We start from the raw sequence: 13,330 nt of genomic DNA on the forward strand, positions 1-13,330 counted from the left end.
GATGCCAGCCTGATCGGCTGGGGTGCGGTTTTTCGCCACCTGACGGTTCAGGGCCGTTGGTCGCCGCAGGAGTCTGCGCTGCCGATCAACGTCCTCGAAATTCGGGCCATCTTTCTGTCCATCCGCCATTGGGAAAGGATCCTCAGGGGCCTTCCAGTCCGGATCCAGACGGACAACGCCACGGCTGTGGCATATGTCAACCATCAGGGGGGGACTCGGAGCTCCTTGGCCCTTGCCGAGGTATCCAAGATCCTCCTTTGGGCAGAGGCAACGGTTCCGGTGATATCCGCGGTGCATATCCCCGGCGTAGAAAACTGGGCCGCCGACTTCCTCAGCCGCGAGGGTCTCGCGGCGGGGGAATGGTCCCTGCATCCGGAGGTCTTCCATCAGATTTGTCTTCGATGGGGAACTCCGGATGTGGATCTCACGGCGTCTCGAATCAACAGGAAGGTTCCGCAATTCGTCTCCAGGTCCCGCGATCCTCTCGCAGTGGGCGTCGATGCTCTGGCCATTCCTTGGTCACAGTTCGAGCTGCCCTACCTGTTCCCATCCCTTCCATTACTTCCCAAACTGTTGAAGAAGATCAAAGCGGAAGGGGTGACGGTCATCCTGATCGCCCCGGATTGGCCCAGGAGAGCTTGGTTCGCGGAGCTCGTCAACCTTCTCGCGGACGCTCCCTGGTGCCTTCCAGACAGGCCCGATCTGCTGTCCCAGGGTCCGATCTGCCACCCGAATTCTCGGTCGCTCAGTTTAACGGCGTGGCTGTTGAGACCGCGGTTCTAAGAGCGTCCGGCCTTTCGGACCGGGTGATTCACACCATGATTCAGGCTCGGAAGCCTTCGTCTTCCAGGATCTACTACCGCACCTGGAAGGCCTACTTCCGTTGGTGCGAGTCCAACCGCGTGCCACCTATGGTTTTTTCTCTGCCTTCTCTTTTGGCCTTCCTTCAGGCAGGACTGGATTCGGGCCTGGCTCTTAGTTCCCTGAAGGGTCAGGTCTCTGCGCTTTCCATCCTCTTTCAGAAGACCTTGGCCTCTCGGCCACAGGTTAAGACCTTCTTTCAGGGGGTAGCCCACGCCGTCCCGCCGTTCAGGGCCCCTGTGGAGGCTTGGGACCTAAACCTGGTACTGGACGTTTTGAAGGTTTCTCCCTTTGAACCTCTTAGGGAGATTCCTCTATCAGTTTTATCTTGGAAGGTGGCCTTTCTTGTGGCCATCACGTCCATTCGCCGCGTTTCCGAGCTGGCGGCACTGTCTTGCCGCCCTCCGTTTTTGGTCATTCACCAGGACAAGGTGGTCTTCCGACCTCCACCTTCTTTTCTTCCTAAGGTGGTTTCCACCTTCCACCTCAACGAGGACATCGTTCTACCTTCCTTTTGTCCAGCTCCGACTCATCCTCTGGAGCGATCGTTGAACAAGCTAGACCTAGTCAGGGCAGTGAGGATTTATCTGGATAGAACATCCTCTTTCCGGAAGACGGATTCTTTTTTCGTCATTCCTGATGGCACACGCAGAGGCCAGCCGGCTTCTAAAGCGACTATTGCTCGCTGGATCAGAACGGCAATTTTAGAGGCTTACCGGGTCAAGAACAGAGTGCCCCCTCCTGGGATTAAGGCTCACTCTACCCGGGCAGTCGGCGCCTCCTGGGCGGTGCACCACAGGGCTTCCGCCCTACAGCTTTGCAAAGCGGCAACTTGGTCTTCCATCCACACGTTCGCCAAATTTTACAAGGTCCATACCTACGCATCGGCGGACGCCAGCCTAGGCAGAAGGATCCTGCAGGCGGCAGTGGTGAGTCCTCTGACCTGATGGAAGTCCGTTTTCCCGCCCTTGGGACTGCTTTGGGACGTCCCATGGTTCCTGTGTCCCCCAATGAGAGGCGATAAAGAAAACAGGATTTTTGGTTGCTTACCGTAAAATCTGTTTCTTGAAGCCTCCATTGGGGGACACAGCACCCTCCCAATGTTTTCTGTTGTTATCTGTTCTATGACTGTTCTCACGTTACAGTTCTCAAGTTTGTGGTTATGGTTTTTCAACCTTGTTTCATTATCTCCTACTGCTTTCTCACTAACTGAAGAGTATAATGCCAGTCGGTGGGGTGTACACTGCAGAGGAGGAGCTAACTTTTTTATTTGCATAGTGTCAGCCTCCTAGTGGCAGCAGCATACACCCCATGGTTCCTGTGTCCCCCAATGGAGGCTTCAAGAAACAGATTTTACGGTAAGCAACCAAAAATCCTGTTTTATATGTTGTGTACATGGCTTTCTATAGATGTGCTGATGTTTTCATATGATTTGGCAGAAACTGCACGACAGAATGACTGGGATGGGATTATTGCATGTCACCAACGCAAATTAACCTGTACTACCTGGAATTATATTCGATCTACAATGGGGGCTCACAAGCTGGAGCCCCCAAATCTCATAAATGTTGAAACGAAAGACATACATGCCACTGTAAGTATGGTTCATTTTAGTGGTATTTGGATTGATGTAATAGGATTTAAGAATTGGTAAAAACATCATCCCTTAACACAGGGGTGAACCTAGCCACACTGCTGCCTGAGGCGAACTTCAAAACGGCACCCCCCCCCCCCAAACGCATATACAGTACAGCCCCCCTATAGGGCTACCATCCCATATACAGTCCCCCCATACATTACATGAGTGATAACTATTGTACATTCTACAATAGGTCATGAATCAGACAGTATAGTCCTCCATACAGTATTCGGGGCACCACAGTGCTCCATACAGAATAATGAGCCCCGTATATTGCTCCATGCAGTATAAGAAGCCCCATATATTGCTCCATACAGTATTGTGGGCATCGCACAGCGCCCCATACAGAATAACATGCCCCATATATTGCTCCATACAGTATAATGAGCCCCAAATAGTGCTCCATACAGTATAATGAGCCCCACATGATGCTCCATACTGTATAATGGCCACACATGATGCTCCATACTGTATATGTCATGATCCCAGTGCTGGGTTTCACCTGCACGCCAGGGGTTAATGTGTTGATCAGTGCAGGCTCTGACCTGCACACTTGGGGCTTGTTATTGGCCTCTCTTTGGTTCGGGGTGAGCTTCTTATAGTCCTGGGAAGCTTCAATCTCTGTCAGTTATACTTTTGCTATTGGCTGAGTGTGTTGACCTCTGTTTGCTTGTGCCAGTATTGTAGCTTGCTTGTATGGTTCTGACTCGGTTCTGTTCCCTGGTGTGATTTTGCCTTCTGATTCTGTACTGTGTATCTGCTTCTCTGGTTTTCTGACTCCTGCCACGTCCCTGACTATTCTTTATTTCCTTGCTCCTTGTGTACTGCGTTTCCGTTCCCGTTTACTGACCTCGGCTTGTCTTGGATTGCGCCTCCCTCTGCCTCTTCCTTTCCCTGGTGTCCGGTGACTCCCTTTCTCTTCTCCTGTACCCTTTGTTCCTGTAGTATCCTGCATACTCCTGCTACAGGACTCTAAGCCCCGCCCCCTGTTGTCACGTGACCACAGGTCCTTTCAGTACATTCACTACCTGGCGTTCTGCTCACTCCAGCTCAGCTGTTACGGTGTTTTCTTGCCCAGCTCTCGGGTGCTGTGAGTATAGCTGTCACAGGCTGTCTGAGACTCTGGGTTCTCACTGTCAGGGCAGCATAAACCACTGGGGAGTGCCACCTGGTGGTTTCTCCTGATAGTATAATGTCCACACAGTGCTCCATACTCTATAATGGCCACGCAGTGCTCCATACTGTATAATGGCCACATATGATGCTCCATACTGTATAATGGCCACACAGTGCTCCATACTGTATAATGGCCACACATAATGCTCCATACTGTATAATGGCCACACATGATGCTCCATACTGTATAATGGCCACACAGTGCTCCATACTGTATAATGGCCACACAGTGCTCCATAGTGTATAATGGCCACACATGATGCTCCATATTGTATAATGGTCACACATGATGCTCCATACTGTATAATGGTCACACATGATGCTCCATACTGTATAATGGTCACACATGATGCTCCATACTGTATAATGGCCACACATGATGCTCCATACTGTATAATGGTCACACATGATGCTCCATACTGTTTAATGGCCACACATGATGCTCTATACTGTATAATGGCCACACATAGTTACTCCTACACACGTGGCTGCGCTCCGTACACCTTGCACACACGGCTCCACTTCGTACTCACGCGGCTCTGCTCCATACACCTCGCACACACCCGACTGCTCCATACACCTCATACACACCCGACTGCTCCATACACCTCATACACACCCGACTCCGCTCCGTACACCTCATACACATGCGGCTCCGCTCCGTACACTGAATACTCAACCGGCTCCGCTCCGTACACTGAATACTCAACCGGCTCTGCTCCGTACACTGAATACTCACCCGGCTCCGCTCCGTACACTGAATACACACCCGGCTCTGCTCCATACATCTCATACACACGCGGCTCTGCTCCGTACACCTCATACACACATTCCGCTCCACTCCGTACACCTCGTGCACATTCAGCTCCGCTCCATACACCTTGTACACATTCAGCACCGCTCCATACACCTCATATGCACACGGCTTGGCTCCATACACCTCATATACACACCATGGCAACCAGCACAGCAGAGTCCTGCAATCCATGGAGGTCCCGATCATGTGACCCCTGACTCCTCCCCCTCCTGTGACCTCATCACAGGTCCTGTTTGTGCAGAGCAGCCGATATGTGTTGTGCTGCTCTGTGGGTGCAGGGATGACCGGCTGATCTTGCACACCGTGGGTTGTGAGCAGGGGCGCGCGCACCGCACTAGTGACAGCAAATGTCAGGGATTATGAAGTCGGCACCAGGTGTTCTGACCACCGCTCTGCCGCCCCCTGTCTTTCAGTGACGACTGCCGCCTGAAGCAAAGGGCTCAACTTGCCCCATGATAGCGGTGCCCCTGAATTAACACCTTGAGCCATAATGGCACAACACATCATACTGTTAAGGGGCAGTCAGTAATGATGCAAGCACAGGAGTTAAGCCAGCCTTATTATGTATCAGTGACAGGAGGCGAGACTAATCTGCCATTTATCTTGTTAGGCTATGTTCTCATGTCTAGTCATCACCCGCTAGAACCGATCCAGCAGCAGTCTGTTGACAAGAGTTGTGCAAACACAGCTGTTTTTGTCCGGCTAAAAAAAAACTGATTTTCAACTTTTTTTTTTTTTTAACATTGAAGTCTATGGAAAACAGAACCGCTAAATGGCCATCCTTTTCCTTCCATTTGAAACTCATCCAGTAAACAAAAACTGATCCTTTCCATTTGAAAGGAAAATGGATGGCTATATAACCGCTTAGTGACTACAATACATCTTTATACTGACATGAGATGTAAGAGAATGGCATCCTTCAAGGGGCGAGAACCCATCAGCTGCCAGCTTGCTGCATCAGCCACGATCAGTATTGGGACCAACTGTCCATTTCAGCCCTCATTAACTCCATCGGCACAATGAGATCATAATTTTATGGTCCTGACGGTTGCCATGGCAAATCACAGCCATATAATGGTCTTAGAGTCTGCGGTTATAGTGGCCTGTTCAGAAGTTGGCAACATTTAGGTGTGTAAAAATTAATTTTTCTCTCCTGACATGCCACTTTGCATTAATTCTTGAATAGTACCTGAAGGGTTAATAATCTACCTGAATATGATGGGTGTTAAGGTACCTTCACACTAAACGATATCGCTAGCGATCCGTGACGTTGCAGCGTCCTGGCTAGCGATATCGTTCAGTTTGACACGCAGCAGCGATCAGAATCCTGCTGTGATGTCGTTGGTCGGGGCTAGAGGGCCAGACCTTTCTTTGGTCGCTGGCTCTCCCGCTGACATCGCTGAATCGGTGTGTGTGACACCGATTCAGCGATGTCTTCGCTGGTAACCAGGGTAAACATCGGGTTACTAAGCGCAGAGCCGCGCTTAGTAACCCGATGTTTACCCTGGTTACCATCCTAAAAGTAAAAAAAACAAACGCTTCATACTTACCTTCTGCTGTCTGTCCTCCGGCGCTCTGCTTTCCTGCACTGACTGTGAGCACAGCGGCCGGAAAGCAGAGCGGTGACGTCACCGCTGTGCTTTCCGGCCGCTGTGCCCACAGCCAGTACAGAGAAGCACAGCGCCGGGGACAGACAGCAGAAGGTAAGTATGAAGCGTTTGTTTTTTTTTTACTTTTAGGATGGTATCCAGGGTAAACATCGGGTTACTAAGCGCGGCCCTGCGCTTAGTAACCCGATGTTTACCCTGGTTACCGGCATCGTTGGTCGCTGGAGAGCTGTCTGTGTGACAGCTCTCCAGCGACCAAACAGCGACGCTGCAGCGATCCGGATCGTTGTCTGGATCGCTGCAGCGTCGTTTAGTGTGAAGGTACCTTTATTAAAATACGACTTTTGAGCGTTTTCCAATATATATAGGTCTCTCAAAGTCACTTCAAAACAGTTTGTCCTTAAACAAATAAGTTTTGTAAATTTCTTTGAAAAATTACTGCTACATTTTTAAACTTTCTGATGCCCTAACAGAATAAAAGACCATTTTATAAATGGTGCTGATGTAAAGCAGGCATGAGGGAAATGTTGTGGAGTGCTCTGTCTGGATTAAAGGGATAAGTAATTATTGAAAACTAGATGTTGGCCCGATTCTAACGCATCGGGTATTCTAGAATATGTATGACCGAACTTGTTCGGTAAGCGTAGCATATAACAGCCCATGTAGCATATAGCACAGCCACGTAGCATATAGCACAGCCACGTAGCATATAACAGCCCACGTAGTATATAGCACAGCCACGTAGCATATAACAGCCCACGTAGTTTACAACACAGCCACATAGTATATAGCACAGCCACGTAGCAAATAACAGCCCACGTAGTATATAGCACAGCCACGTAGCATATAACAGCCCACGTAGTATATAGCACAGCCACGTAGCATATAACAGCCCACGTAGTATATAGCACAGCCACGAAGCATATAGCACAGCCACGTAGTATCTAACAGCCCACGTAGCATATAGCACAGCCCACATAGTATGTAGTACATTCCACGTAGTATATAACAGCCACATAGCATATAGCACAATCCATGTAGTATATAACACAGCCCAAGTAGTATATAATACAGTCCACGTAGTATATAACACAGCCATGTAGTATATAGCACAGTCCACGTAGTATATAGCACAATCCACATAGTATATAGCACAGTGCACGTAGTATATAGCACAATCTACGTAGTATATAGTACAGTCCGCGTAGTATATGGTACAGTCTGCGTAGTATATAGTACAGTCCATGTAGTATATAGTACAGTCCATGTAGTCTATAACACAGCCCACGTAGCATATAACACAGCCCACGTAGCATATAACACAGCCCACGTAGCATATAACACAGCCCAAGTAGCATATAACACAGCCCACGTAGCATATAACACAGCCTACGTAGCATATAACACAGCCCACGTAGCATATAACACAGCCTACGTAGCATATAACACAGCCTACATAGTATGTAGTACAGTCCACGTAGTATATAACACAGCCACATAGCATATAGCACAGCCCAAGTAGTATATAGTACAGTCCACGTAGTATATAGCACAATCTACGTAGTATATAGCACAGCCACGTAATATAGAGCACAGGTTCAGCCCACGTAGTATATATCACAGTCCATGTAGTACATAGCACAATCCACATAGTATATAGCACAGCCACATAGGATATATATCGTCTATAGCATAGGCCACATAGTATAGCACAATCCACGTAGTATATAGCGCAATCTACGTAGTATATAGTACAGTCCGCGTAGTATATAGCACAGCCCACGTAGTGTATATCACAGGCACAGCCCATGTAGTATATAGCACAGTGCATATAGCACAGTGCACTTAGTATATAACACAGCGCACGTAGTATATAGCACAGTGCACTTAGTATATAACACAGCACACGTAGTAGCACAGCCACGTATGTAGCACAGCCCACGTAGTGTATAGCACAGCCACGTAGTATATAGCAGCCACGTAGTATATAACACAGCCCCGTAGTATATAGCACAGCCCACGTAGTGTATAGCATGGGCACAGCCCACGTATATAGCATAGCCACGGAGTATGTAGCAGCCACGTAGTATATAGCACAATCTACGTAGTATATAGTACAGTCCGCGTAGTATATAGTACAGTCCGCGTAGTATATAGTACAGTCCGCGTAGTACATAGCACAGTCCGCATAGTGTATAGCACAGTGCATGTAGTATATAGCACAATCTACGTAGTATATAGCACAGCCATGTAGTATATAGCACAGTCACAGCCCACGTAGTATATAGCATAATCCACGTAGTATATAACACAGCCGCGTAGCATATAACAGCACACATAGTATATAGCACAGCCACGTAGCATATATAATTTATAGCATAGGCCACGTAGTGTATATCACAGGCACAGCCCACGTGTATAGCACAGCCCACGTAGTATATAGCACAGCCATATAGTATATAGCACAGCCACGTATATAGCACAGGCACAGCCCACGTAGTGTATAGTACAGCCACGTAGTATATAGCACAGCCCACGTAGTGTATAGCACGGGCACAGCCCACGTGTATAGCACGGCCACGGAGTATATAGCAGCCACGGAGTATATAACACAGCCCACGTAGTATATAGGAGTGTGGGCACCATATCCCTGTAAAAAAAAAAAAAAAAAATAGTTATATACTCACATTCCGGCGGTCCCCTGATCCAGCCCAGGAGTTAGCGATGCACTCTCCAGGTCCATTCTCAGTGATGCTTTGCGGCAATAACCTGTGATGACGTAGCGGTCTTTCTTGATCCTACGTCATCTGGGGTCATTTCGCAAAGCGTTACTGGGAACGGAGCTGCCTAGATCATCGCGAGGATGGGGAAGGCTTCAGGGGCTGCCGGAAGGTGAGAATAGCACGATTTTTTTAATATTAACATTATATCTTTTTACTATTGATGCTGCATAGACAGCATCAATATTAAAGCCTGTCGCTGATTGGTCGCGCCAGCCGGCCGTGACCAATCAGCTATATTGGCGTGGGATTTAAACACCGCTTCGCTGATTGGTCGCGCCCGATCAGCGAAGCGTGGCTCAAATCCCGCGCCAATATCGCTGATTGGTCGCGGTCGGCTGGCGCGACCAATCAGCGACGCGGGATTTCCATTACAGACAGACTGAAATGGACCTTAGACGATTATAGATAGATAGATAGAGATAGATATAGATATATAGATTGCCAGTGTTTTGAAATTTTTCTTAAACTTCTGATATGTTTTCTTTTTTTTTTTTTATTAAAATATCTACCTATGTTTACCATTACCATAAAATCTAATGTGTCACGAAAAAATAGTCTCAAAATCACTGGGATAACCCCTTAGTGACACAGGAAGTCAGGACTTTCATGGCCAAGCTAAATTTTTCAAATCTGACATTATCGCTCAGTTGTAATAACTTTGTAATCCTTCAACATATCAAGGATTCTGAAAGTGTTTTTTTTTCACTGCACATTGTACTTTATGTTAATACATTACTGTCAATATGTTTTACATTTAGTTCTGAAAATATTAGTAATTTGTTGACAAGTTAACAATTTTTTTTAATTTTTATACCCTTCAAACAGATTGTCAAAGTTTAAAGGGAATCTGTCAGCAGGTTTTTGCTGCCCCATCTGAGAGCAGCATCATGTAGGGACAGAGACGCTGATTCCAGCTATGTCACTATTTGTGGTTGCAGCAGTTTTGATTAAAAAATGTTTTACAGCAGAGCACAAAGACTCTGAGCAAAGTGGCTTTTTTTCACCCTCTTGCTCTTTGCTCCATTCTAAACCTGCTTGTTTGTGATGTTGCTCCAGGATTTATATACAAACTCTGAGCCATTTGTCATGAGCACAGTTTCTTCTTCTTACCCTCATGCGAGCCTCGGATTGCAGCCTGAAATATGTGGTGGCAGCCACATTGGATGACTTCTCGGAGAAGCCCTTGTGTGACTGCCATAAAATGGTATATTAGCAGTAAAGGGCAGGTCGTATTTTACCTAGCAAATGCGCATGTGATGACGTGATTATACCGTGCCGACGGGCTGCTATTACAAATGTAGCCGAACATCGACCCCCTAGGCTGCCATGTATGGAAACCTATTAGATCCTGCCAGTTGCAGACCCTGCTTGTCTTTTCTACCCTTAGACAAGAATTCACTGCAAGACTCATATTTTGCAGTGTATTATGAAGTCGCTTTAATGGTCAAGTCCTCCTAGGTGACCAAGAAAATGGTCAAACTAAATTTATAAGCAATTCAAAATTGTTTTTCTGCATTAAGTCAGGTAGGTTTAATAAGATAATCACATTATCCTGTTCAGGGATTATAATTAAATATAATGCAAGTAAGGATTGCACAAAAAAGCAACTCAAACAACTCTGTCACCAAAATGAAAATGTCAAGTTTAAAAATGTTACTACATGAAGAAAATGGAAAAGAAAACTTGTCTTGCAAAAACCAATAATTATCTGGCTGTTTAGATAGAAAAGTAAAGTAATTGTTTCTGAAATAATTAAATGAATTAAGAAAAAAAAAAGCCTTTACAAAGACTGTACATACAACTGTGTGTGACGCCTCTAAGGAAATGCTTCCTAGGACTCTCCATATCGGAGAGCTGGGAAACTAGTGCCTCTCCATTTGCAGCACAGAGTCCTTGGTTGTCCGCAGGTGCTGCCCTCTACCTTTCACCCTTGAATGAAGAATTAGGCAGTCATGGATTGCTCTTATTGCTTGGAGCTTACGTTTCTTGTTGTTTCTTTGCAGGCTGTAGAAATCACAAGCTGTGGTAATTTTGCAGTGATTGGATTGTCCGCTGGTAACGTGGATGTATATAACATCCAGTCTGCAATTCACAGAGGCTGTTATGGGAAAGAAAAAGGCAAGTTCTCCTTTGTGCATGCTGTTATGTTCTATCTGTACCATATATACTACCATTTGTTTACAAAATGCTTGAGAAAAGGAGATAGTTGCAGTGTTTCATTGTGTTGCTCGCAGGTATACCTGTTGGCCCCCAAAATAAATAAATTCTGATCACAACTAGTGATGACCGAGTGTACTCATTGTTCGGGTTTTCCCGCTCATGCTCGGTTGGTCTCCGAGTATTTGTGACTGCTCGGAGATTTAGTTTTTGTTAACGCCGCGACATGATTTACGGCTACTAGCCAGCCTGAGTACATGTGGAGGTTGCCTGGTTGCTAGGGAATCCCCACATGTATTCAGGCTGTCTAGTAGCCCCAAATCATGTAGCTGCGTTAACAAAAACTAAATCCCCGAGCAGTCACAAATACTAGGAGACCACCCGAGCAAGGAGTGCACTCGCTCATCACCAGTCACAACATCTGTGATCCTATCTCACATTCACACTCCTGATTTATTTCAGTATATTCTGATTTTATTTATAACTAGTAAAACACTGCGCCAGCATTTTGGACTTCACGTTTGGACTATTGGTGTCACCACGAGGAGTTATGTCGGTCTCCTGCTGTAGCTGCCCAGGCTAGCTCGCTCTGTTTTGTATGTCTTGGTGATTGCATTTGTGCCTGCGGTCATTAAAATGATGAAATGTGAACATGATGTGTATTTACACTGGAGAGTTATCGTGCACGAGCACTCCTAGGAACTTCAGGATTAACGTTGCAGCTTATACAGGCTGCTTTTCGGCCGAACTAATCGTTCTCAGCAGAGGATCCACTTGTTAAAGCATCTTGCCTTGCCAAGAACAATGGCTGCCTGCAAGCACAGAAGGATCTACTACCTACCATTCTGTTCATATCAGGACTGTGCTCTGTATGTGTAAACAGGTTAATAAAACACACACACACACACACACACCCTGATTAGCCTATACATTGCTGGTCAGCTGTCATTTAGTGCTGCTGCTTGTTGAGTGTAAAGGTACCGTCACATTAAGCGACGCTGCAGCGATATAGACAACGAGCCGATCGCTGCAGCGTTTAAGTCGCTGTAGAGATGTCAAACACTGTAACAGCAGAACGATGCAGGAGCGATCCAGTGACGTACTTATCGTTCTCGCTGGTTGTTCGCTCCATGGAAAACCATTGCAGGCATCGTTGCTTTTGCTGTCAAACATGACGAATCACGCCGACCTGACGACCAAATAAAGTTCTGGCGTTCTAGCTCCGACCAGCGATGTCACAGCGGGATCCTGATCGCTGCTGCGTGTCAAACACAACGAGATCGCTATCCAGGACGCTGCAACGTCACGGATCGTTGTCGTTCTCGTTGGTAATTTGCTTAATGTGACGGTACCTTTAGGGCAGCTTTAACCTTGGTATCTGTTGTTAAATAATGCAGATATGGCACTGATAAATGAAAGTTTTTGGAGTCTTCCAACAGCTTCAATGTGGTGACCCGCTTATCTGATCGAAGCAGGAAGCCACAGATCCTGCCAATATTGGATTGTTAAATGGGTCTTTTGACCCGGTAAAATCTTTTTACTAATCGCTGATGATCTTGACAAAAAAAAAAGTAAAAGTTAGGGTACCGTCACACAGTGGCATTTTGATCGCTACGACGGCACGATCCGTGATGCTCCAGCATCGTAACAATGTCGCTCCAGCGTCGTAGACTGCTGTCAAACTTTGCAATGTACGACGCTGGAGCGATAATTTCATGACGTATGTGCAATGTAGAAGCCGTTGGTTACTATGCGCACATCGTATACAATATCGTGCACACCTTTGTTACACCATGCGATCATGCAGCCACAGCGGGACACTAGACGACGAAAGAAAGTTTCAAACGATCTGCTACGACGTACGATTCTCAGCGGGGTCCCTGATCGCAGGAGCGTGTCAGACACAGCGAGATCACTGGATCGTCACGGATATATCGCTGGAACGTCACGGATCGTGCCGTCGTAGCGATCAAAATGCCACTGTGTGACGGTACCCTTACTTTAGCAATCCCATTCTGCTTCCTCTTCTGATGCTGTCCCGGTCCCCTTGCCGGTCTCTGCTTACCAGTGTTCATTCATGATGTGACCTGTCAACACTGCCGCTTTACGGATGCACGGTCACAAGACTTGGCAACGACATCACTGGAGCCACACCAACAGAGGATAGCGGGGACAAGGAAGCATCAAGTGTCGGGGGATTGGAAAAGTGATTGTTTTATTTGTTTTATACCATTTAGCTTCTGTAATCCATGTCATGGCCTTGTTTTTTTGTTTTTTTTTGTAACCCAGG

At 46.8% G+C, this 13,330-nt stretch overlaps 1 protein-coding gene across 1 annotated transcript in view; it reads left to right on the plus strand.

Annotated features, from left to right (window-relative positions):
• Positions 1–13,330, plus strand: part of WDR36 (WD repeat domain 36) — an 88,648-nt gene that overhangs the window by 35,231 nt on the left and 40,087 nt on the right. The window contains exons 12-13 of the mRNA XM_069752691.1: positions 2,301–2,455; positions 10,887–11,001. Of these exons, the coding sequence (XP_069608792.1) occupies positions 2,301–2,455; positions 10,887–11,001 (270 nt within the window). The remainder of the gene's footprint in view (positions 1–2,300; positions 2,456–10,886; positions 11,002–13,330) is intronic.

This window comes from Ranitomeya imitator, chromosome 1 (assembly GCF_032444005.1).
Source record: "Ranitomeya imitator isolate aRanImi1 chromosome 1, aRanImi1.pri, whole genome shotgun sequence".
NCBI lineage: Eukaryota > Metazoa > Chordata > Amphibia > Anura > Dendrobatidae > Ranitomeya > Ranitomeya imitator.